General features: G+C 50.6%; 1 protein-coding gene across 11 annotated transcripts in view; it reads left to right on the top strand.

The window, feature by feature from the left end:
- The window catches only part of LPCAT4 (lysophosphatidylcholine acyltransferase 4), a 1,035,593-nt gene that overhangs the window by 864,538 nt on the left and 144,285 nt on the right, over positions 1 to 26,770 (top strand). For all 11 annotated transcript variants that reach the window (XM_085651786.1, XM_085651792.1, XM_085651797.1 and 8 more), the window contains exon 12: positions 8,549 to 8,647. In XM_085651786.1, the coding sequence (XP_085507912.1) occupies positions 8,549 to 8,647 (99 nt within the window). The remainder of the gene's footprint in view (positions 1 to 8,548; positions 8,648 to 26,770) is intronic.

Raw genomic sequence — 26,770 nt, 5'->3', positions numbered from 1 at the left:
GTACCGCCATGTCTCTTCTTGTTACCTCCCCCGAGGACATCCCCTGTTACATGTGTTGTTACTCCCTAGGTTTTAATTACAGCCTCAGAGCACTATTTTCTTAAAGGGCTTCAGGCAGGATACCCGTTGTTCCTAAGCAAGGCTGGCAGTGGTTACTTTACTCACTAACACATCCCACATTTATATAAGACCTATAAATTTCCCTTCATCGCTCCACACAGAATACAACCTAATCCATAATTAATATAATAATTCTTTTATCACATTTCAAAGCTACTAATTGTATATATGGACATAGCTATTTGAATGTACTCATGGTACTGTCTTATATGCAATGCATTATGGTTAGGGTGGATTTACCATATCTTCTGCAGGGTGGGAGAGGTCTGGCGCAGCAGCCAGGGCGGCTGACTCTGGAGCACGGTTCGATCGCCGGTGGCAGCTCAGCCCAGCACCATGTGACTCTGGGCAATAGCTCGCTTAATCTCTCTATGACGGCCCCCAGCACCTTGAGACCCTTAGGGGTGATTAGTTCGCGCTTTACAAATACTGGGTTATTATTATTAGGGTGCAGTATTATATGTGGCCAAAAGATGTCCCATGGGACATTTTTTGGCCACATATTATACTGCATCCTGCAACATGGCTATGTAAAAACAAATGCGAGACAGATTGCATTTCCAATACAATAGGTCTCGCATCTGTTAAAGTTATAGCTGTTGGCGTTGAAAATGACAATGTTTTTAACTTTAGCTTTTTTATACCATTGGCAATAGTTCTATGCAAATATAATAACTCCACTGCAAATAAAAAGCAAAAGTAAAAAACATTATTTTAAACGCCAACAGCTTGAACTTTAACAAATGCGATACCTATTGCGTTGCAAATGCTTGTTCATTACTGTCGCACTATCATCAGACTAAATTGTGCTCACAGGATTCATAACCGGTCCGAGAATGGCCCCTCTCGCACGCAACTTTAAGCATAAACTCTCCATTTCACAGGCAAAAAAATGTGAGTTATAACGTTACCCGATTTTGTTCATCCTTACTTTGTTAAGCTCTGGCTTTGGAACTTGGTAATGCCCGGTTTGCCTCTTGTCCTACATTTAACGGATTTTGTGTGGCTTAGTAAAATATCTACGCCTTGTCACGGTGCTCGATTTTTCTAGTGCAGAGATGAGGCGTGCCCAGCCTCCAGCTGCTATACAAGGCCCGACTATTTAAGAACCATTTCGTCATGTAAGCATTGAGTATGTAAACAAGAATTTGAACACACCACACCTGGCTGCTGCAGAGCCTTCTTTCCCCTAGCTAAAATGTTTACTCTGAAAGGGCAAAGCAGTGATTGACTGCTTGAAATCATTGCAGGGGCGTGAACACTCAAGCGCATGACAGTCACTTACCTTGGCACTTGTGAGAAGTTGGCCTGGCATATGCTGTCTCCTAGTTATAGGGCCACCTTGCACCAGTCCAATTCGACTCTTATTGATGATAGGTTTAAGACAACCTTTAAAGAAAGCTATCCTAGTGGTAGCTGTGGAGAGCAACCTTCAGGCTAAGTCTTGAAGGAGTGTTAAGCTTATTGTTTTACCATAATAACCTCTTGAATAACCAAATTAAAGAGTAGCCCACAGAGGTATATATATAAAATATATGTATTTATTCTAGACAGAATCCCACATTCTCTTTATGAAGCTGTGGCAAAGTTACAATATCAAACAAGCATTGATAGACACAATAAATAGCACTATTAACATTGGGCCCCAGGGGGGGGCCAAACCATATACTAAAAAAGTGGTATGAACCACGACAATTCTACAGGCAATGCCTAAGGCATTCAGGATCGCTGGCCCCTTAAGAATCCACCCCAGGTTATGAGGAAGGGGACCCACAGGAGGCGCGTGCAGTGCAAGTAGCTGCTATCGGGATCTCTATTACAGCCTATGGAGAATGTCGCGGTTGGAAATAAACAGTTTACAAATACTTCTAGCAGGAGTACAAAGTAAAAACTTCAAACTTAAGCTTTTGAGGAGCCCACTACCACGAGAGTACCGAGGTACCACTGTTACCTGCCCCAGGGAAGCCGGGTGTATAGGTCGTTTCTGCTGTCGGGTCGCGGGCTGATTTTCAATGGGAAAATAGTCAAAAGTTCTGCTAGCCAAAAGCGTTGATGATGCCGTGAAGATCAAAGATGTGAAGATTGTAGAGAAGTACCTGAAAGCAGAGGGGACAGAGTCTGGGTCACGGCAAAGTGACCAGGAGGCTCAAAGCAAAGAGCCCTTCGGGTGCTTCAGGTGGAAAGTGGTGTAGCTTGGATCTGCAGCCACGGGCTCCGGGAGGCTTCAAGGAAGGCCAGCTTCAGGAGGGTGACTGTCCCACGTCGGATGAGGGTCGCTGCGGTGTTAGTGTCCGGATTGGATCCACTAAGCCTTGGCAACGGCAACCCACGAAGAATAAACCAATCTGCTACAGTGCAGACCCACGAGGTCTGGGAGAGGTCTCCTTCGAGGAGACTGTAGAGCAGGCCTGGAGCAACCAGGAGAACTTTTGATTGTAAAGATAGACCTCCGCTAGGGCCCACAAGTCGAGAGACAAGGGACCGCGGGAGGCGGCAATTAGGCGTGCGTAAAAGGGCACCCACGGGCCACCGGAGGGGGCTAGGGCGCTGGTCTTTGGCACAATTGCTGTAGAGTGGTTGGCTCGAAAACGGGCCAAAGCACAACTTCCCCACTGGTCAGGGTCGTGTGCTACGCAAGAGCTGGCCGGTGTCCTGGGGTATTGGGGATCTCGGCACCCACGCGGTCCACGGTGCCCAAACTCGTTGAGCACACTCACTGGCCTCTGGGATTTGCTGCAAACCCACCTCAAGGGTTCTGGAAGTCGTCGAAGTTCGTGAGAGCAGCGAAGTTCCAACCGGGTCACTTGCAGTGTTTCAGGTGCCTGCCAAGCAGGGGGATAACTCCTTTATCCCAAGGGAGATTTCTTCCGTCAGCTGGGCAGCAGCAAGTCGAAGGTCAAGACTGTAAAGTTCAAGATTAATCTGAGGCTCTGGGGCCACGTTATTCACCTTTATCCCCAAGATTAGGGGAGTGTCCAGAGTAGTGTCCACCAATGAGAGGTGAGGCGGGAAAGGGTGGCTACACCCTCTCCCCTTTGTGTGTTTCCCGCCTGGGCGAGGGGCAGGATGCCCCTGAACCGGTTCCAAGCGGTGTATGCAGAATGAGGCTTCTGCAGCTGCCTACGTGCAACTCTGAAAGGACATTTGGTGCACCCACCCTGTTCCAATCCACATTATCCAGTCTGGGGAGATGCTAGCACCTCCCTGCCACAGGAGCCCTATTGTCCAGCTGGTGAGGCTGGGGTTTACCCCAGCAACAGCCAGCCAGGGTCGTGTAGGTGGCGGGTAGTAGCCATTTTGTACTGCTTGTGCACTTTTAAATTGGTGTCTAAATTCTGCCGCTTTTCCCATATCGCCCCTCTAGCAGGGGGGAATCGTACCCTCATGCCCAGAGCTGGACTGGGGGTATGATTCCTACATGTTTGACACCAAACACGATATGGTTCTGTGTAGCCATTCTCAAGTTATCGCGTTATCGCGATAGACTTATAATGCGGTTAAGAGTATATGGTATGGCTACACTACAAACAACCCAGCAATGATTTTACGAGGGTTGTAGAGAGGCCCTACTCATGTAGGGGTCCCCCCTCACCGATACCTCAGCACCCTGCCTTGTAGAATTACCAAGGCCTGCTATAGGGGTGACCTATGAGAGTATATGTGTTGTAATGGGGTGGGATATAGGGTACCTATATCCCTGTAAGGGGTGCTAGCACCACCTTACCCAGACTACAGTAGTGGTCTGGTGGTGTCAGTTTGTATGGCTGTCCCAGGGTGGCACAATAAGTGCTGCAGCCCTGGTAGGCCTACTGAGGGACCCATGCCCTGGGTACCTAGGGTACCATCTACAAGGGACTGTCAGGGCATCCTCAGCATCCAATTAGTTTGTACCTAGGGTACTTCACATTAGTTTTAGGGAGAAAGCAGATAGGCTGGGGTCCTGGATAGCAGGCAAAAAGTTGGGGGCAACCATTAGTCAGATTCCACCTTCCTACATAACCCCCCCCCCCCCCCCCCCCCCCCAAACGAAAGGAGATAAGGCTATCCTTGTCCAGATAAGCCTTTATTTCCTGAGTGGCCATATAAGGAAGAACCTGCACTAGCATGGTTGCTCCCTATCTCATGGTCCACTTGCGAAATCCTACCCCAAGGGGTTCTAGAGTTTCTCCAAAGTCTAGGGGAATTACCTGTATTGGTTTTTGGGTCAGAGGTGGGCTGGTGGGGTGTCTGAGTCTGGAAGTGAGGCCCTATTTGGGTTGGTCTCAACCTCCTCAGGTCACTGGTCACCATGGAAGCCTTTCTGCCCATGACTGTGTCATATCTGGCCCTAAGGGTCAACCTCTGGCTGCCTACAGCTTGGGGTTGGATCCCTTTGGTTGGAATGGTGGAGGGCACTGGAAGGTTTGGGGCAACTATGCCCCAGGTTTCCCTGTGCTCAACAACATCCATTTGAGGGGTACCTATACCTAGGGGTAAGGGGGATCCCTCAGTTTGTAGAGGAATATTCACCTGGCTGAAACTACTCTGCTGGGTGTCCCTAATCCGCTGATGAGGGGGTTCCTCTGGACAGGGGCCCATTAAGGGTCCCCTGACCTCCCTGACCTCTGCAGCCCTGGGCTGACTGAGGCAGGGTAGAGAGGGGCAGGATACCTGCTCCAGACTGGGTACTACCTTGGAAGGATCCCCTGCCATCAGAGAGGTGGGCAGGCCAGGCCTGTCCACTTCTGGGGCAGTTACTTCACAAGGGGCAGGATCAGTTCCCTGAGAAACTTGACCCTTACCTTTAGTCTGGTGGAGGGAGGGCTGTTCCTCACCCCCTATGCTCTCTGTTTGTGTGGAGTGATCCATAGTTTCAGGCTTCACTCCCTTTATTTTCTCCTGGGGTGGAGGTGAGGCCCTCAGGGTCTCATCCACTCTCTCAGGGATTCCTACCATTTTCAAATGGGCCTTGTGGTCAACCTCCGCCCAGGCTGAGATTTCCAGATCATTCCCCAGTAGACAATCTACAGGCAAGGTGGGGGACACTGCCACTCTCTTTGGGTCAGTGACCCCTCCCCAGCTGAGATTTACTACTGCCATGGGATGGTCTGTCCTAACTCCATCAACGTTGGTCACCTGGTAGCTAAACCCAGGTAAAAGCTGTTCTAGGGGCACTAGTCTCTTGGTCACCATGGTGACACTAGCCCCTGTGTCCTTGTAGGCCACAGCCTTCTGACCATTGATCATGGGCTCTTGTCTGTACCTGCCCAGGATACTGGGACTCATGGTAAAGTTGGCAAACCCCATGCCACCATCATAGACTAGAGTTGCTTGTGCAGGGGACCTGGTTAGGCCAGAGTCCACCTGAGTTCCCCAAGAAAACCCAACTAAGTTTTTGTGTGCACTCCCACCACCTGGGGGATTACTACTAGTAGCAACAGGAGGTGTTGGAGCTGCAACTGTAGGAACATTTTCATTATTGCCATTCTTTGGACAACTGGAGTCAGTTTTCCAGTGGCCAGGTTTCTGACACACATGGCAATATGGTTTCTTGTTAGAAGAGGAAGGATTTTGGGACCCACCCCCAGCACTGGGTTTTTGGGGCCCTTCAGGGGACTTTTCTGTTTTATTATCCCCCACCTTTCTCTTTGGGCTTGGTAGAATCTTTCTTCTGGTCACCACCTTGGTTCTTGGGCCTGATCCTGGTTCTGACCCATTTGTCTGCCTTCTTTCCCAATTCTTGGGGAGAGGTCAGATCAGAGTCCACCAGGTGCTGGTGTAAGAGTCCGATTCCACCTTCCTACAGCACTCATCACAGTAGTCATCATTAGTGCACCAGATATAAACATTTACAAAGCCAAATCGTCTGGGGTTCAGTTTAAAATACAAAAACTGTGCTCACTTGAACTGAGCGTCAGTTTTTAATTTACCTGAAGAATTGCACAGCTTAGCATACACCCTGGAAAACTGGTTTGTGCAGTGGGGAACAGAGACTTATGTATAATAGTGCTATGAGGTTGCAGCCTGCTACTTAAAGCACTATGAATAGGCACATTGTTTTAAAACACTGTTGCACTATAAGATGGGATGTTCATTAGAAAGCAAGTTTTAACCTTCTATTTCAGGGGTATTTCAGCAGTTTCAAGATATTTGTTAGATTTTCCTTGCTTAAAAGGGTGTCATTTCTGGTATTTATCTCTTTCCGTGCACCTTATTGCTTTGTTTTACTCATGAAAAGTGCTAATATAAGTGTTACACATTTAGCAGTTGAATCTCACTCATAAACCATGAAAATGTCACATATTAGCTATCTGAAACCTTGGCAGCAATGCATGAGGGTGTATCTAATCCTTAGCATCTCTAGCAAAAAACGACCTTTTGTTTTAAATCATGCACCGAGCCTTTGTGTCGTTCGGCATATCTTATGACCTTTCACCTTAAACATTGAGAGCTGCGCTAAATTTGTGCTCATGCTGTCCATTACCCCTTTCTCCAAGTATCATTGCACATAATGGTGGAAGAGTCCAATATGCATGGTCAGTTTGTCATTGTTCTACCAGGACTGGGTTGGAAGTACAGTTCAGTGCTGTTACTTGTTCCCTCTTTGGCCTCATTCTCGAAGATGTAAGAGTTTGGTGTCCATGCTTGCGCCATGCCTGAACGCTTTCTGAAAGTATGCAAGAAATTAATCGTGCATGCTCATTCCATCCTTGAATTTACCCTGCAAGGATTGCCTCCTGGTTGGGCAGAGTTCCCTTGTCAGGCCTTTGTAGTCTTGACAGGCTTCACTTGTAATGAAATGATATCCTCATCAAATATTTTCTGAAGCCGACTGAAGTTTAGTTCTCAAACTATGAGTGGCATCTCACTATGGTCTGCTGTCAAATCTGGCAGCTTAATGTAATTCAACCTCTATCCAGTTGGTAAGATCTTGAAGCACCACAGTCAAATACCCACCACCTACTAGTTAAATAACCAATACAACCATGGAGATCTGAAACTACATTAGAGTGAAGACAACCAGTCACTTTGTCCACTTGTCCATCACACCAGTACCCTGCAAATACAGATTATTCATATAGAAGTATGTAGGAGGGGGACAGTAGGACCCTTGTTGATCCGTGAGGGCCCAATTGTCAAATCTGTCAAAGGGTAAGTCTTAATTTTATCTCATGGAGGACAAATGCTCTTACTTATTGTATGCTGGCACACGGGGTAACACTCTTGAATAGCAGGAAAAAAGAGTAAAGGGAAATGTTCTCCTTTGCAACATGGGTGGCCGAGAGTGGCACCACAAAAGATTTGATATTGACCCTGTAAAAGATTCTAACCAGCCCCCTTATGCAGGGGTTTGAGAGCGATATACGCAGGAAAATTACTGTAGAGAAAAGTTTACAATTATAGGTGAATATTAGTAAGAAGAATTTACAAGTGCACCACAGGAAATCCACAAGTTGGCGCCTAAGAACATGACAGGTTGGTAGAAGAAGAAAAAAAAATTAAGTGATGTGCCTAAATTATACTGAAGGAAGGGGTGCAAGGGAGGTAGGTGTAATCTCTGCATACATTGCAGACATGCTTTCACCTGTAAATAGTCTTAAAGGAAGCCCCTGCCACAATCATTCAGAAAATGAGTATTAGAATTCCAGCAGAAGCTGCTTTGGAAATCATAGAACTGAAGACAGGGTTCTAGGATGAAATGAACTGGAAACGATGGAAGCAATTCTAGCAGCTTTATCTTACCACCAAATTTGATATTACCAGGAACTGGAAAAAGGTACAGGTACCGGCAGGAGACGTGTGGCACCTGACACTTTGGGACACAATGAAGATGAAGAGGCAGTCTCTACATATCTAACTGGAAGGATAAACCCCTGTTTATGTGGTATCCATTGGTGTAACATATATGGCACAGATAGATAAGGAGCTTAAGTGCCATTGCATGCTGTGGTTCATAAGGTTATTTGACTAACCTTTTTTAACATGTGTGACTCACTCATTATAGCGCACGCAAGTGTTGGTCTGTAGATGGTAAATCCTATAGCTACTTCTTGTCTGTCTTAATAGGGCTGGGTATGGATGTTTGGGGTCAGGAATAAGAAGTTGGTGGACATAAATGATTGGGGGTGGAATGAGCATTAGATTGAAGATAGATGTTTGTGAACTTAGCAGAGCTTTAAAAGTATTGCCTTTTGGCACTGCTTATGTATAGAGAGGCTTCCACTTTTGACCCTGAAAACAGAAAACAAAAAACAAAAAAAAACAAAAAAACAGTGACCGTTTGGTATGCTCTATTTCTAATCTTTATGTATAATTGTTTGTGTAAACCTGTTCAAATAAAAAAAACTTGATACCTTTATGCTACTGTTCTTGCTATGGGCAGCTTACAAAATGTTATTTACAAATGATGCATGCCAAAACTGACCTCTTTCTTCTTCCTCTGCCTCAGGATTGCAATGGTGCAGTGGACTTTCATGAGGTTATCTTGGCACTAGCTGCACAAGATGGCTCCTATAAGGCAAAAGACATAGCTCAGCTCGCATTTCAGGTATGATGGATGGAATGGAAAGCCATTAAATACATGTGTACTGGGTCATTGAATTGTTACTTTGATTTTCTCTCAAGTATGTCGTGCAAACATCCGTGCATGTCTGAGCCTACTATTGAAAAACATTCTCATTAGGCATGTGTATCAAAGGAAAAGAGAGTTGCTAATGTGCTGCCCCAGCAGGACCTAGAATATTTCCCTCTGTCAGGCTGACAGGGACTCAAAAGAATTAATAGCAAAAACCACCTTCTTGGTCCCCCAACCATCACTGAAATCTCTCGGGCATCCGTACATTGTTTTACGATCACTGCATTATTTTGTTTCGTTTCGATGCCTTTCATGGGGATGTCAAGCAGTACTACGAGAAGACTGTCAAACTAACATATTTGTTAAAATATCGAGACTACTTAGCATGTTTGCCTGCCTGTAAACTATGAGAACTTGAACAGTCGGTAATTAATTTTCAAGTCATCTGAATCATTTTTCCATATTTATAGTTTCGGCGATTGTAAAAATTTAAAGAATTGTGCATCCTATAGTGCGTATAACCTTTCCTTCACTTGCACCGGTGTTTTTTGTCAATGTTTTTTTTTTTTTTACTTTTTGTTGATTTTCAGCAACGATGCATCAGTACAAATCTTACATCTTTGCCATAGTAGTGTCTCCAATACATTGTTATCACTGTTACATCCACATATGAATTAAGCAGGGCTCTCTACAGATCACTACATTCGTACATCAACTGACCAAGCAACTGATACTTGCTAGCTGAGCATCTACAGATCATGGTACCACAGATGACAGAGGCCACACAACTGCTAGTCATGACGGAGAGAAGACATCACCTCTGTTGTCAACTGGTCCATGTGCGTTCGTCTCTCTCTCTGCAGTCAAAAATTATTATTGCTATTTTTCTCCTACTACTACTAAACCCCACTCAGGCAATAACCACAATCCCTGTCACGTGAACCACAAAAGTCACAAAATTCACCTGTGCTTAACCCTCTGGTGGCACAAAGCAGTCAGGCTTAATTTGGAGGCAATGTGTAAAGTATTTATGCGGCACACAAACACTAATAAAGCGAAAACACAACACAAGAAAAATCCCACACCAATTTAGAAACCTAGCTTAAATGTTAATAAAAAGAAACCTGAGCATCAAAAATCGAATCTATGGAATTGGAGAATGCAATTTTAAAGTTTTAGGTAATAGTAGGGGTTTAAAGCACATAGCACTACCCAAGGTCATCTGGTCTTGCCAGACTGGGGGAAAGTTACAAGTTCAAGCCGACCGTGATGGAGAGCATCCCGTATACAGGAACCAGGTTAGTCCAGCTGAATAAATGACCTACTCAAAATCCGGCATGAAGAGTTCTGTTCGCAGTGAGGGAGGCTGCTGGGAGAGCGTCGCAGATGGTCATTGCTGTTGTGTAAAGAGCAGATTACGTGCAACCAGTCGTCGCTGGCTTATCTTTCTAGAGCAAAGATTCTTGTTCAGTGCAACTTCACATTGACGGTTGTCGCTGGCTGCAGAGTCTTGTCACGAACAGGTCCATTCGCATATGCAAAGGGCCCAAAACTTCAGGATTTCACTGATGCCAGCCAAGGGTCCAGGACCCATGGGGAGGAACCTCTTGGGATCAGGGACACAATTTAGCAGATGCAAGCAAGGCTCCAACAGCTCCAGTGCAGCAGGTCAGCTGGGCAGTTGCAGGTGGGGTTCTGGAGTTTAATGTGTCACAGGAGATCAGCCAACTGTCCCTTTGAGTCACTGAGGTAGCCTGGGCGAAGGGAGCAGGTCCAGTCTTCCTTCTCCGAGAGCAGCGAAGTTCTCTGGGGAGCAAGACAGCCCTTCTTGTGTAATGTCCACAGATTCAGGAGTGTACTGAATAGCGTCGCTGATGGTTCAATATTTATAGCGGGTAAATCCTTTGAAGTGGAGGGGATTCCCTGTGCTACCCCCACATCTGGTTCTAGGAAGTTCTCCCCTTCCCCTGTCATGGCTCAAAAAAGTCTGGGCGGTCCAAAGACTAGTGTCCGGTTTCTTTGTGTGTGCTGAAGGCAAGCCCTTTGAAGTGTAAGCAGAGGAAGGCACTGTTCACCCCATGCCATCCTGGCAGGATGGCCTATCCTGCCCACAGCTAGTCCCCATTTAGCTTGCTGTCTGAAAGCAGTACATTAACCCCAATAGCAGAGTCATGTGACCCAGGATACTGGTAGAAAACACAAATGGTTAAGACAAGAAAATGTCAGCTTTCTAAAAGTGGAATTTTCAGAATTGTCTTAAAATCGGACTTTACCATTAAAAAGGATTTTAAATTCAGTAGAGTATAAACACCATATCACTATCAGTTCCTAATCGAACATTATCACTTATTTAATGTAATAAGGTAACCTAGTGATAGTCAACAGTAGAAAACGACTTTAGGAGTTTTAGTTCCTAGGATATTTAAATTTAAACCCGCATGTCATACTTTTTAAATACAACGCACCCAGCCCTAAGGACCTACTTCAGTGGGGATGCATATGTAATAAAAAGGAAGGTATAGGTCTGGCAAAAGGTTTATTTTAAAGTTTAAAATTGCACCACCGGCTGTAGTGGCAGGACTGAGACATGTTTTAAAAAACTACTTTAGTGGGTGGCACAATGAGTGCTCCAAATATGCTTTTTTTTTCCAGTCCAGGGAAGACCTGGGCTGGACTGTTCCCTTGGGGAACAGAGTCAAGACTGATTTGTATATGCCTGGGTCTGAACTGGAAAGGCATGGGGAGCACAAAAACGATGGATTTAGGGCCAGATTTCTGATGGATACATCTGCCAGTGGATTCCTCACCTTGTGAATATCCCCTGCGCCAGCAACATTTGGAAACTTTTGTAGCATTCCACACCGATGAGGTCGAAGACGACGTCGCAGAGGCACGGCTCCGCTCGCGACTCCGCTGACGTCACTGGATCCATAAGAAGACTTCGTCGGCGTGATGACGTCAGTTCCCTTTTTTCCACGCCGCCGACGCTAACGGTTTTCGGGGACCCTCTCTGTAGCTTTAGCTGGTTACTATGTTTTCCTGCTGGTATCTCTCTCTCTTCTTGTTTGCAGTTGGAAAAGGTTGACTAAGAAGTCCAGGATTAAGCCTTGCAGGGAGTGCGGTAAGCACATGCCGATTACGGATCCGCATGTTGACTGTGTCTGGTGCCTTTCATCGGATCATGATGTCGAGGGATGTTCTTGCTGCCGCAAGATGAGCACAAAGGAAGGGAAAGAAAGGGAGGCCAAGTTATTCATTGCCAGAATGAAAAAGGAGAAGAGAGGTCGAAGGAGGTCGAGATCGAGGTCGGCGTTGAAGTCGACGTCGGGGCATGCTTCAAAATCCAAGAAGCACAAGAAAAAGAAGAGGCATGGTTCTCGACATCGTTCGGACAGGGATGCGGCTCCGAGATCGACCTCACCTTCTCGACGTCGTAAGGACTTTGTGTCTCCTTCTCCTGTCTCTGTTCCTGCTTCTCCTGTTGGCCTGACCTCGCCTGCAGCTTCACCGGAGCATGCTCCGGCTCCATCTCCGACCCCGGCTCCATCTCCGGTTCCAGTTGAAGTTCTGGCTCCGGACGAGTCTTCGACTCTGCTGGTTCCACCGTCGGCGCCGATCGGCCCGGGTCCAGTTATGCCTCAGCCTGATCCATATCCTTCCTTTCCCAGCCCGGGTCAAGATCCAACGCATTATTTAAATGTGATGTATGGGGTCTTTATTAGAGCTTTGTACTCCTCTGGAGCGCCTTCGGGTCCCATGGGTCCAATGTCTTTCAACTTGGGAGTTCCTCAAGCTTACCCTCAAGCTCCCTTTATGCCATTTTTCCCGGCGACGCCGTCTTGACATTTACCGGCGCCGAGGACATCGACGCCGCTTCCATCTTAACCGGCTCGATCTTGCTCGACTCCGGCGGCTCCTCTGGATCCAGGTTCGACGCCGGCGCTGTCTGATTCGGTTACGGCGCCGCCAACTCCTGTTGTGAGAATCAGATCCAGAAGGGAAGCTCAAAGGGTACTAGAAGAACAAAGGTACCAGATGGAGGAGATGGAAGAAGGTGAGCTCATGGAGTCTGATGATCTGTTTGGGGAGTAGAAAGAGGCTAGTGGCCTGGACTTGTCACCTGAGTGGGAGATTACTCCTCCGGCTGATACTCCTTCAAAAGATGTGGCTCCCTACCAATCGGTTATTAAAAAAGCGGCTGAGCTTTTGGATCTGCAGTTACCATCTGCTGAGTTTAAGCAGAGGTTTTACATTCTCCTTCCTCTGTATTGGAACCCTTGCTTCCATTTAATGACGTCATTATTGAACCGGTCATGGAAGTATGGCTTAAGCCCTTCTCTGCTCCTGCGGTCTCTAAGGTTGTTGCAAGAAGATATAGGGCGGCTCCAGGGGACCCAGACTTTCTGACTTCCCATCCTTCTCCGGAGAGTCTGGTGGTTCAGGCTGTTTGTTCTAAAAGATCTTCAGGTGCCTTTCCCCAAGTCCCTAGTGACAGGGATGCTAAAAAACTAGACCAGTCAGCCAAGGAAGTCTTATCTTCTGCCAGTATGGCTTTAAAATCGACAAATGCCACCTGTCTTTTGGGCCGATGTATCCATGCTCTAATGGATTCAGCGTAACAACTGGCCCCTAAATTGTCAGAGGAGGATTGACAGAACTTTAATGAGGTGCTATCGGACACTCAGGCGGCTGCACGTCAAGTAATGCAGAGCTGCCTGGATACTGCGGACTCTGTCGCTAGAATCATGGGTTCTTCGGTTGCCACAAGGAGGAGTGCGTGGCTGAAGTTTTTCCCTGATGTGCAGGCAACTCTTCTGGATTTGCCTTTTGACGGTTCTGGGCTTTTTGGTAAAAAGGCTGATGCTGCACTGGAAAGGTTTAAAGAAAGCAAAGCCACGGCCAAATCTGTGGGTCTGCAGACTCAGCCTAGGGGTTTGTTTAGGAGGTACAGGGACTTTGGAAGATCGTCCTTTCGTACTTAAAGGCAGCCCCAGCAGCAGCAGCAACAACAGCAACAGAACACCCTGTATAAGAGCTACAGGGGCAGAATCAGAGGTCGCGCTAGAGGTCGGCAGCTCTCCTCCTCCGATTCCTCTTCCTCCGTCCCTCCCACCACTGCAAAGCAGCCCTAGATCCACCATTCTGAATCATGCTGGTCCTGTGGGGGGGGCGGCTTGCCCATTTTCTACAAGATTGGGAATCGGTTACTACGGACCTTTGGGTTCTAGATCTTGTAGAAAATGGGTACGCCCTTCCCTTTCAGGAATTCCCTCCAAATTACCCTCCTTGCCAAGGTGCTTGCTCGGAAGACCATCATCTTCTCCTCCAGGAGGAGGTCCTAACGTTGCTAAAAAAAGGTGCGATAGAGGTGGTTCCAGAGCAGGAAAGGGGTCAGGGATGCTACTCCCGGTATTTCCTGATTCCAAAGAAGGATGGCAGGCAGTGTCCAATCCTGAACCTCAGGATCTTGAATCTTTTTCTGAAGCAAGAGAAGTTCAAGATGCTCACCCTTGCGCAGGTTCTTCAAGCGCTGCAACAGGAGGACTGGATGGTGTCGATCGACTTGCAGGATGCGTATTTCCACATCCCCATCCTAAAGTCGCACAGGAAGTATCTCCGGTTTACGGTAGGGTTGCAACATCATCAGTTTGCGGTCCTTCTGTTTGGTCTTACTACTGCACCTCGAGTCTTCACCAAGGTGATGGCAGTGGTGGCAGCCCATCTCAGAAGGTTGGGGATTCCAGTTTTCCCCTATCTAAACGACTGGCTGATCAAAGCGGAGTTGCCAGAGAAGGTGCTTCATCATCTGCAGGATACAACTCAGCTGTTGTACAAATTGGGTTTCTCGATAAACGTGCCCAAATCTCACCTGGTGCCCTGTCAGCGCAACCTGTTCATAGGGGCGGTACTGGACACTACCGTGTGTCGAGCATTCCCACCTCCACAAAGGATTCTCGACATTCAGGAAATGATTCCCTTGTTTTTCAATGGAGCGGTCGTTCCAGTCCTGAAGGTCCTTCGTCTGCTCGGTCTGTTTGCTTCCTGCATTCTGTTGGTCAACCATGCACGCTGGCACATGAGGGCACTCCAGTGGTGTCTCTGCAGGCAGTGGTATCAGCACAAAGGAGATCTCAGGGAGTCTGTGAGGATCTCCAGAGAAGGTGCGGCGGGGATCTGTCTTGGTGGAGCGTGGAGGGCAATCTGTCTCAAGGAAAGCCCTTCCATCTACCTCCATCGGTGGCCGCAGTGATAACGGATGCATCCACTTTAGGGTGGGGTGTGCATCTGGGGGATCTGGAGATCAAGGGTCTTTGGTCTCCAGAGGAGAGGTTGCTTCACATCAACCTTCGGGAATTGCAGGCGATATGTTTGGCACTCAAGGCCTTCCTTCCTTCCCTACACGGTCAGTCGGTTCAGGTCCTGACGGACAACACTACCGCGATGTGGTATGTCAACAAGCAGGGAGGAGTGGGGTCGCATTGTCTCTGCAGAGAGGCTCTGCGTCTCTGGTCCTGGGTTCAGGATCATCGGATTTGTCTGATGGCAAATCATCTGGCCGGGGTTCTGAACGTGCGTGCAGACAGTCTCAGTCGGCAGTTCTCCGCTGACCACGAGTGGAGGCTCAATCCGGAGGTGGTTCGTCACGTCTTTCGGACGTGGGGAACTCCTCGGGTGGACCTGTTTGCCACTCACAAGAATGCTCACTGCCCGTCATTCTGCAGTCTCCAGTATCCGATGCAGGGATCTTTGGGGGACGCGTTTCAGTTGAGATGGGACTCTCGTCTCCTTTACTCGTTTCCTCCCATACCCTTGATTCCTCGGGTTCTGAGGAAGATTCGCCAAGACCGGGCCCAAGTCATATTGATCGCCCCGGATTGGCCAAGAAGGGTGTGGTATACAGATCTTCTGCACCTCTCCTCGTGCCCTCCGCTCCGTCTCCCTCTCAGGGCAGAACTCCTCTCGCAGTCGGAGGGGCAGGTTCTACACCCCCACCTCCAGAGCTTACACCTTCATGCCTGGAGATTGAACGGGGCAACCGGAATTCTTTTTCTCTCCCGCCTGATGTGGTAGATGTCATTTTGTCTGCCAGACGTCATTCCACCAAATCTGTCTATTCCTATAGGTGGTCTAAATTTGTTCTTTGGTGCGGAGAGAAATCTATTGACCCTTTGAGGGCTCGTTTATCCAACATCCTTCAGTTTGCTCTTTCTCTTGCTCAGCACGGCATTGCTGTAGCCACTGTGAAGGGATATCTATCGGCTTTGTCGGCTTTCCTTTGCTTGTCGGATCAGCCGTCATTGTTTAAATCACCTATTATTTTACGATTTCTCAAGGGCCTTACCAATAAGTTTCCGCCTACTCCTTTTATTGTGCCTCAATGGGACTTAAATCTTGTCTTAACTTACTTGATGGGTTCTCCCTTTGAGCCCTTGCACAAGTGTACCTTGAGGCTGTTGTCTTTCAAAACAGTCTTTCAAGCTCTGAGTTCCAAACCCCCGTTCTTGACCATTCATGCTGAAAGAATGGTACTCAGGACCAGGGCTGCTTTTCTGCCAAAGGTGGTAACTCCTTTCCATCTGGGGCAATCCATTACCCTTCCTACCTTCTATCCTCCCCCTCACCCTTCCAAGGAGGAGGAGCGGCTTCACCGCTTGGACCCTAAGAGGGCGGTGAGCTTCTACCTCGATAGGACTAAAGACTTTCGAGTGGACGACCAGCTCTTCGTGGGCTTTGTTGGCTGCAGGAAAGGCAGAGTGGTGCACAAGCGCACCCTTTCCAGATGGATTATCTTGTGCATCAAGATATGTTACTCTTTGGCCGGTAAGGAACCTCCAGAGGGTATAAGGGCTCATTCTACTAGGGCTAAGTCTTCTACTTCTGCCTTGTCTAGAGGTGTGAATGTGGAGGACATTTGTAGGGCGGCAACTTGGGTCTCCCTCCACACTTTCGCGAAGCATTATTGCTTGGATTCCGAGGTGAGGAGGGACGGACACTTTGCTCGTTCTGTCCTTCAGTACTTTCTGGTATAGAAGGGTGGATACCCTCCTCCGGGAGTGGGACTGCTGTGGGAATCTTTTCACAAGGTGAGGAATCCACTGGCAGATGTATCCATAAGAAGAACAAGTTACTTACCTTCGGTAACGCTTTTTCTGGTGGATACGGTATATGCCTGTGGATTCCTCACTGACCCACCCGCCTCCCCCTTGTCCACCCTGGAATACCTACAATTCTAATGATGGTGTTTCAAAATTTATTTGTTACTGTCAAAGGCTGTGTTATTTCTTTTGCCTTCCTATATTATCGCCACACTGTGTGTGTTGCTTTGTATATTATGTACTGTGTATACTGTATATAAATTGCTGTCAGTCCGTCCGTGTGCCTCGAAGGCACGGAAAAAAGGGCGGAACTGACGTCATCACGCCGACAAGGTCTTCTTATGGATCCAGTGACGTCAGCGGAGCCGTGCCTCTGTGACGTAGTCTTCGACCTCATCGGCGTGGAGTGCTACAAAAGTTTCCGAATGTTGCTGGCGCAGGGGATATTCACAATGTGAGGAATCCACAGGCAGATACTGTATCCACCAGAAAAAGCGTTACCGAAGGTAAGAAACTTGTTCCTCTGTACTGGGGTGAATGTTTGACATTGTCTAGCATTCTGTCCATCAATTGTTCTTTTTGCATTTGCAAAGCCCACTAGCAGCATTTAATTTACTGGCCCTGGGTACATGTAATTTTTTTTGGGTGGTGTTTTATGTAGGGCGAACTAGACCCAATGGTATCAGAGCGCTTTACGTGAGCACCAGTTGCGTTACAGACGGACACATTAATTTTTGTTAGGCACGGTGAGATTAAGTGATTTCCCCAGAATCACAGGATGTTGAGCGTCCCTGCCAAAACCCAAACCTGGTTCCCCTGCTCTGAGGTTGACCTTTCTAGCTGTTAGGCCACATCCTCTTCCCTAATACCATTTACTGGAGACTTACCAGTAAATTAAATAAGCCAATTAGGTGCAAGCCAATTTTACCATGTTTGAAGGAGAGAACACAAATATTTTAGCACTAGTTTGCAGTGGTAAAGTGGACAGAGTACTAATGCCCACAAAAACGAATTCAGGACAAGACGAGGTGAAGGCAAAAGGTTTGGGGGAATACCACCCCAAGGATTTAGAATCTAACACAAGTAAAAAAAGTTTGATTTTCTCTCGCAAAGAGTAAAATGTTTTGGTAAACAAACAAAAGCTCAAACAGGAAATCAGACCAATTTTAGACCTTATGCTGTTCAACAAATACATCAATATGGGAAAGTTTTCAATGCTTAGCCTTTCATCAAATGTTTCTGTAGCTTAAGAAAGGAGACTGGAAGTGTGTAGGTTTCCAAATAATGTGACCTAGATCTCTTCGCTGCGTTTCAAATGGCAAATGCCCAAACTTCACCTACAGATTTTGTTTTTAAAAAGGTTTTTTGGGAAGCTGCGTGACCAGCTGCACCCAAATTGAAACACACCTGCAAGCCAAAGCTTACAGCACCCTGGTTTTTCTAAAGACCTTGCAGACAATAAAGAGTCTTCTGCTGACAGGAAATGGAAGATAAACAGAACTACAGAAGACCTCTTGAAGTTGAAGTCCCTCCACGCAAACAGTTCATCACATCTGCCAAACTAAAAATTACTATGCTTACACCATCAGCGAAGCCACAAACAGAAGCAAAATGCTGTTCAAGACAAACAAATATATGGTCCCACGGGATCATTTGTTTCTTACTTTCATGAATTATTATGTGCAGAAAAATGCCCTTTTTTGCGTGGTCGCCCCCATTTTTTGCTCGATTTTCTTCCTGGTTTTTCGACTTTCCACGCTGGGACCCTGCTGTCCAGTCCCCAGTGCATGTGCTCAGACTAAAACATGTTGAGAGGGGGCGTGGCCAAGATGGCGAATGGGTTGAGACGTATTTTTGTATCTCTCCGCTCCCTGCCACCGAGCTTGGCAGTTTACTGCAGCAATGCATGGGTGCCATGGGATACTCCAGTGTGGCCCTTTGTTTGGCACGCCGATTGGACTGTGTCCCGTAGCTGCAGGGCCTAGTTGCCTGATCTACCTGCCTGACCTACTTCTAAGGAGCGCCGAGGTGTGGGCTGCGGAGGACTGGGGCTGGTCCCGCCGCAGCGCCAGTTCCTGAGTGCGTCTGGTGAAGAGGTGGGTTTCCCGGCGGAGTCAGGACCGCGGATGGCATTGGTGGCAGAAGGAGGAGTTCCTGCCCGGGAGATGGCATGTTTCGGGCCCGATTGACTGTGCAGCATGGAGGAGCGGCAGTAGCAGGAGCGCCCTGATTTATACCCTGAGTCAAGGCTGGTTCAGGCGGCCCCAGCAGGTGGGGCTCAGGTGAATTGGACGCGACTAGGAGGGAGGGGTCTGTACTGATGGGTTTCCCTGGTGCAAACTTTCTGACCGGGGTGTGGGCTCAGTGTGTGAGACACTGGTGGAGGCGGCAGCTGCACGTGGGGTTTGGTGCCCCTTCGTCTCGCCTCTCCCCCAGAAGCTTTGTTGGTCGGTCTCCTGAGGCCCTGACTGCCGCCCTGCTCTGGGGCCTGGAAGCGGTGTCGCAGAGAGTAGAGCCCGCGTCTGCTGCAACCAGTTTGGGCCTGAACTGCGTTCGGCCCTGTTGAGCCACGACTGCAAGCACTTATTGGAGGCGTCCCCTGGGACCCACTGAGTGTCTGCTGACTGGTGGTGTGTGCCGGAGCTCCCCCGGGGCCATTCGAGCTGAAATTCGCCTGCACCTGAGGAACCGAGGATTCTGGGTCTGGTGTGGCTCTGGCCCAAGGGTGATCGGCAGATGCTGGGCCTACACTGACGGTGGCCCCCCTGGAAAACACTGCTTGGTGCCTGGCTTCGGTGGCCCTTGGGGGCCTGTTGATAGAGCGGAGGGAGTGGCAAAAGTAGGACCCTCCTGACAGCAGCTAGGTCCACACGCACAGACACCGGCACTGGGATGGTGGTCTCTTGATCTCTCGAGACACCCCCGCTGCTCGTCCTGCTACTTGCCAGAATAAGGACATTTGTACCCTACCACAGTGTACCTGATAGCCCTGCTCAGGGTCGTGGATATACCCAGATTTCACTGCCAGTGTGGATTTGTGTGACTGTGACCTGGTTTGATGGTGGCGCTGGCCGACAGTCTTTGACCAGCGCGTCCCGACAGCGTTGAACATCCAACTGGGGGACCTCGAGAGGGCTGCAATTAATGGACGTTCTGATTTAGGGGTGCCTGATGAGACACGTGGCAACCTCTCCTGCCAACTTCGCGACTGGCTCCTGGCCTCCCCTCTGCCCCTATATGGCTACAGCAAGAGCGAAAAAAGATTGTAACCTCAGGGACATGTTTTAAAACCCTCCGTGGGGCCCGGAGAAGATACGATGAGTCTATCACCCGCCCCTACCTGGAATCGCTGTTCGCTTCCCTACGGGAGGACCTTCATTCTTTCAGTAAGGAAGTCACCCAGGAGTTGAAAGAGACTCGACGAGATCTGAACGGATTGGGTGAGAGGGTCTCCACACTTGAAGATCATGAAACCACCAAGAGAAGAGGAGCTTGAACAACTCCCAACAGGAGATTGTACGCCTTAGGGACCAGTACTTGGATCTCCAAGCACACACAGAAGATTTGGGGAACAGGTCTCGCCAGAATAATATTCGGATCTGGGGTGTTCTTTCTGGGTCTGAGGGATCAGACATCACTACCTACGTCCAGGAAGCATCCGGAAAGCGGGCCCCGAGCTAAACATTCGACTGGATGAGACACACAGAGTGGGTCCCAGACGCCTGCCTAAAGCCCCTCCACCGGATATTCTCACTTGTGTCCACGACTTCCCCTTAAAGGAGCGTATTCTCCGGAGGGCCAGAGATAAACACCCTCTGCAATATCAAGGCTCCCATATCGTCCTCTACCAGGACCAGATGGCATCCACCCTTCAAAAAACGAAAAGACTTCCGCCTCATTATCTCGCTTCTTCGTGTAGCTGGGGTGCGCTACTCCTTGGGGGCATCCCTTTCGTATTATCGTTAAACACGCAGGGAAACTGCACCAAATCATGTCCCTGAAGGTGGCACGTCTCGACTTGGGGGATGACCCTCCCACGGCCACCTGAAACGGTGGAGGAGGAGTGGGGGGGTCGATCGACCGTCCTAAGGGGTGGGGGGAGGGGGACCTCCTGGTGGCTCCGACCGGATCCGGATACTCTAGCCAGAGAGAAACAGGCAGTCATTGACACTCTGGCTGGGGCTTCTTCATTGACCAGCATCTCCCTACCTAGGGGCCCCCTTCCTGATGATCTGTTCCCGCTCAGCTGCTCGCAGTCTCTTCCCTCTCCCCAGATCCACTTTGACATTGTGCAGGATTATACAACAGCTGGGTCCGGGCAGGGAGTGGGAGCCGCACCCACGACCCCTCTAGAGACAACATGGACACTCCAGAAATGGACTCTAACTCTATTTGCTCCAGTTATACCTTTTTGTTGTTATTGTTTGTTGGGATTTGGGTTGTTATGAATTTTTACAGTTGTATGGACCTGGTAACTGCTGTCGTGAGCCCGTGGCCTCTACACTCTTCGTCACAATCAGCTTCACCCCTTTTTACATATCACCCTCTACCTACACACAAATATCCTGAGCGTTGCACTTCCTAATAGTAACTAATGTCAGACCGACTAGGAATCCTCACATCTGAAAGAAACACGTTCGTTAGATTCCTCACCTTAGAATATCCCCAGGCGTCAGACTGGATCCGGAAGATTTTTCGTCAGCAATACCCCTTGCGCGTCGCTAGGCGTCGTCTGCGGCTCCGCGTCCGTCGTCGGCGTCGTGCGCCGGAATGTCGTACTTAGACGCCGCCCTCGCGCGCTGACGTCAGTTCTTCTTTTTTCCGCGCCAGTAAGCGCAGATCCGGGAGAGCTACCCCTTTAGTCACTTTTTGACTAACTTTTTTCGATCCTTTTTGATCTTGTCTCGACTCCGGTGCCGGTAGGATGCCTGGTTTTAAAGCCTGTGCTGACTGCAGCCGCTTGATGTCGGTTACGGACCATCACCGCCGGTGCCTTTACTGCTTGGGCCTCGACCACGACGCGGAGTCGTGTTCGGACTGCAAGTCCCTGACCTCGAAGGCTAGGCGGGAGCGGTCCCGTAAGCTTCTCGAGCTTCGCCACTCTGCTCCGCGCCCCTCTCGATCCCGGTCCAGGAGGAGGTCCAAGGATCGGTCGCGGAGCCGCAGCTGACGTCATCATCGATCGTCTGGCTCCAAGTCTTCGGGTAAGTCGAAGCACTCCAAGAAGTCCAAGAGGCGACACCGCTCTTCGGACTCCCCTCGCCGGTCGCGCGACTCGGCCGAGGGTCAGGGTGGTTCCACCCCCGCGGCTCCAGCGGAGCCGCAGGCGCCGCACCAGTCCCTGGGACTGACGCGACGCCGGCGGAAGTCAGTGCCTTCTTCTCAGCCATGAGGAACCTGGCTCCGCCGTCGACGCCCGCTGGCGCGCCTTCGGGCCCCGCGGACCCGACTGGGCAACCTTGCCTGCCGGCGGCCCCGGCGACGGCTCCGGCCTCGACGCCGCAAGTGCCCGAGGGACCCGTTCCCGAGTCCCCGCCGACGCCGGTCGATCTCGTCACGCCTCCTCCGCCGGCGTCGACACCGGTACCACCTCCGACGCCGGCTCCGCTCGGCGTCGAGCCCCAGTTCAGCCCCGCTCCGGGCCCGGCGCCGTTACGGCGTCGATGGACGCCGCGTTCAGCGCCGCTGGAGACACATTTTGTCTATCGCCCGGCTCCGATCCTTCCTCCTGCATACCAGGAATCGGATGATGGGGGCGAATGGGAGGGATCCGAGGATCCTATGGCCGTTCAGGCTCAACTGTCACAGGACTGGGCAGATGAACTGGGGGAGGCCAGTGGTCTGGATACCTCTCCGGACACTGGATTCATCTCTCCTCCGACTGTGGCTTCGGAGGAGGGTGCTGCTTTCTCTGTTGTGCTGCGCAAGGCGGCCGCAGCCCTTGGGCTCGAGCTACCTGCCGTGGCTGTGAGGACTAACGTCCTCACTGAGGTGCTTCAGTCTGCAGCAAGCTCCACTGAGCCTCTGCTGCCATTCAATGAGGCCCTCACTGACGTTCTGCAGGGCACCTGGTCCAAGCCCTCCACAGTTCCTCCCGTGGACACGAACGTCGCCAGGCGCCACCGCCCTGCTCCGGGCGACCCCAGTTTTCTGTCCCAACATCCTACCCCCGAGAGCCTGGTTATCCAGGCCTCTACCTCCCAATCCTCCTTCCCGACCGCTCCGCCGGACCGGGATTCCAAGAGACTGGAACAGTTCGGCAAAAAGCTGTTCTCCTCCCTTAGTTTGGGCCTGCGGTCTTTGAACACCGCCTGTCTCTTGGACCGTTATTCCCACTCTCTGTGGGATACGGTGGAGGACGTGCTGCCCCTGTGTCCGGAGGAGGTCCAGACACGACTTACCCAGGCTCTGGCCGATGGGAGGGATGCAGCACGACATGCTATCCGATGTGGGCTTGACACTACGGACTCGCTGGGTAGGGCGATTTCTACCTCAGTGGCGCTTAGACGTCACGCCTGGCTGCGGTCCACGTCCTTTTCGGGCGATGTCCAGAGCACCCTCATGGACATGCCCTTTGATGGCACTCGCCTTTTCGGCGAGAAAGCGGACAGTGCGCTGAATCGCTTTAAGGACTCCCGGGCTACGGCCATGTCCTTGGGCCTCTCGGCCCCGCGGTCGCAAACTTCCGCCCCTTTCGTGGCCAAGGAAGGGGTGCCTCCTCACGTACGCCTAGCCACCAGCCGCAGAACCAACCTGCGTGCGGTCGCGGACGTGGTTTCCGCCGAGGCGGTTCTGGAGGACGACGTGGTCAGCCCACATCCACCCCGGCAGCATCCGCCTCAAAGCCTTCCTAGTCCGAGCTTTCAGGCCCATTCCACGCCAGTGGGCGGCAGAGTTCGCCATCACCTGCTCCACTGGCGGTCCATCACATCGGACAGGTGGGTGCTGCAAATCGTCTGAAGGGGCTACTCCCTCCCCTTCGAGACGACCCCTCCAGCCATGCCACCGCAGCACCACCGTATCTCGGGGGATCATTTGAATCTTCTCCACGAGGAAGTTTCGGCCCTCTTGGCCAAGGGGGCCATCGAGCGCGTTCCGAGCCCAGAAGTAGGTCTTGGTTGTTATTCCCACTACTTTCTGGTTCCCAAGAAGGGCAAAGGGGGCCTACGCCCTATCTTGGACCTCCGGAACGTCAATGCCTTCCTCCGGAAGGAAAGGTTCAAGATGTTCACTTTGGCTCAGGTTCTAGCTGCCCTAGACCCTGGAGACTGGATGGTAGCGTTGGACTTGCAGGACGCGTATTTCCACATCCCCGTCCTGCCGGCCCACCGGCGTTACCTGCGGTTCACGGTGGGCCAAGAGCACTTTCAGTTTACCGTGCTCCCCTTCGGCCTCACCAGTGCCCCTCGGGTGTTCACGAAAGTGATGGCGGTGGTCGCAGCTCATCTGCGCAGATCAGGGGTTCCAGTCTTCCCCTATCTCGACGACTGGTTGTTGAAGGCGGGCTCGCCCCAGACAGTCGTCTCCCACCTCCAGACTACGGCGGATCTCCTGCATTTGCTGGGATTTTCCATCAACGTGCCGAAGTCACACCTGAGTCCCTCTCAGAAGCTCCTCTTCATCGGAGCGGTTCTCGATTCGGCGCAGTTCCGGGTCTATCCGCCGGAACAGCGGGTCTGGGATATTCAGTCCCTGATTCCCATCTTTCGGCCTCTATCCTGGGTTTCGGTCAGGCTAGTGTTGCGGCTTCTGGGGCTGATGGCCTCCTGCATCCTACTAGTGCATCACGCCAGGCGGCGCATGCGGGCTCTGCAGTGGGACCTGAAGTTTCAGTGGGCCCAGCATCACAGCAACCTGTCCGACCATGTCTTGATCTCGGAGGGCACTGCACAGCAGTTGCAGTGGTGGCTCTCGGACCGCGATTGGGTCAAGGGCAAGAGCCTCTCCCTTCCCCAACCGGAGCATGTCGTAGTGACGGATGCGTCCCTCCTGGGATGGGGTGGCCATATGGGAGAGGCGGAGATCAGAGGCCTCTGGTCTCCGGCGGAGTCTCGTCTCCACATCAACCTGTTGGAGTTGAGAGCGATCTGACTTGCACTGAAAGCCTTCCTTCCCTCTGTCAGGGGAAGTGTCGTGCAGGTGTTCACGGACAACACCACCGCCATGTGGTATTGCAACAAACAGGGCGGGGTGGGGTCGTGGACCCTTTGTCAGGAGGCTCTGCGCCTCTGGACGTGGCTGGAACACCAGGGCGTCACCCTAGCGGTTCAACATCTGGCGGGCTCTCTGAACGCCAGAGCAGACGAACTCAGCCGCCGGTGCATGATGGATCACGAATGGCGTCTGAACTCCGAAGTGGCGCAAGGTCTCTTTCAGCAGTGGGGAGAGCCTTGGTTAGATCTATTCGCCACCGAAGAGAACGCGCAATGTCAGCAGTTCTGCGCGTTGGAATTTCCAAGGCGGCACTCGCTCGGCGACGCTTTTCGTCACAAGTGGAGTTGCGGTCTGTTGTACGCCTTTCCGCCTATACCACTTCTGCCCAGAGTGCTGAAGAAGATCAGGCACGACCGGGCCCAAGTCATCTTGGTGGCTCCGGATTGGGCACGAAGGTACTGGTATCCCGAGCTACTCAGTATGTTGACCGATCCTCCGATACGTCTGACCCTTCGGGAGGATCTTCTGTCGCAGCAGCAGGGGACGGTCCTCCACCCGAACCTGTCCAGCCTCCACCTCCATGCGTGGAGATTGAGCGGCGGCAGTTGATGCCATTTGACTTGCCTCCTGAAGTCTGTGATATCATTCTGGCAGCCAGGCGTCCCTCCACAAAGACGGTATACGCCTGCCGGTGGAACAAATTTGTGGCATGGTGCACAGCAAAGGCTGTGGATCCCCTTTCCGCCCCTCTTTCTGAGGTTCTACTGTTTCTTCTTTCTTTGGCCCGGCAGGGCTCTGCCCTGGGCACCCTGAAAGGTTATCTTGCTGCCATCTCTGCCTTCTTGCGGCTTCCTGATCAGCCTTCTCTTTTCAAGTCCCCTGTAGTTACACGCTTTCTAAAAGGCATTACTCACACATTCCCTCCTGTCCCGTTTGTAATGCCTCAGTGGGACTTGAATCTTGTTCTCACATTTCTAATGTGCGCTCCCTTTGAGCCTCTTCATAATTGTCCTCTTCGTCTGCTGACGCTTAAGACTGCTTTTCTGGTAGCCATCACCTCGGCTAGATGGGTGAGTGAGCTCCAGGCTTTATCTTCAAAGCCTCCTTTTCTTTCTGTTCATCCGGACAAGGTTGTCCTTCGGCCTTGTCCCTCCTTTCTTCCGAAAGTGGTGACTCCATTTCATCTTGGGCAGTCTGTCACCTTGCCCACCTTCTTTCCGCCTCCGCATCCTTCGAAGGAGGAAGAGAGGCTCCACCGTCTGGACCCAAAACGTGCGCTCTCCTTTTATCTGGACCGCACAAAGCAGTTCCGGGTGGACGACCAACTTTTCGTTGGTTACGTGGGTGCTAAGAAGGGGAAAGCTGTGCACAAACAGACCATCTCTCGGTGGGTCGTTTTGTGCATCAAAATGTGTTACTCCTTGGCAAAAAAGGACCCTCCTGTTGGGCTGCGCGCCCATTCTACTCGGGCCACGGCGGCTACCACTGCTTTGGGACGGGGTGTCCCTTTGCAGGACATCTGTCAGGCGGCAACGTGGGCTTCGCTACTCACGTTTGCCAGGCATTATTGCCTTGACAGCCAAGTCCGGAGGGATGGCTTCTTTGGCCGTTCTGTCCTCCAGGACTTTATGGTGTGATCTTGGTTCGCAGACCCACCACCGGGGATGGTATTGCTTGGGTATCTATTCTAAGGTGAGGAATGTAACTAACGTGTTTCTTTCAGATGAACAAGTTACTTACCTTCGGTAACGATGTATCTGTAAGAAACATCAGTTAGTTAGATTCCTCACCGACCCACCCATCCTCCCCGTTCTGCGAACTGACATCTAGGGTTAAGGTTATCCTT

The sequence above is a fragment of the Triturus cristatus genome, chromosome 1_1, assembly GCF_964204655.1.
Source record: "Triturus cristatus chromosome 1_1, aTriCri1.1, whole genome shotgun sequence".
Lineage (NCBI taxonomy): Eukaryota > Metazoa > Chordata > Amphibia > Caudata > Salamandridae > Triturus > Triturus cristatus.
The sequence above is the reverse complement of the archived record's forward strand: the minus strand, read 5'-3'. Positions and strand labels throughout refer to the sequence as shown.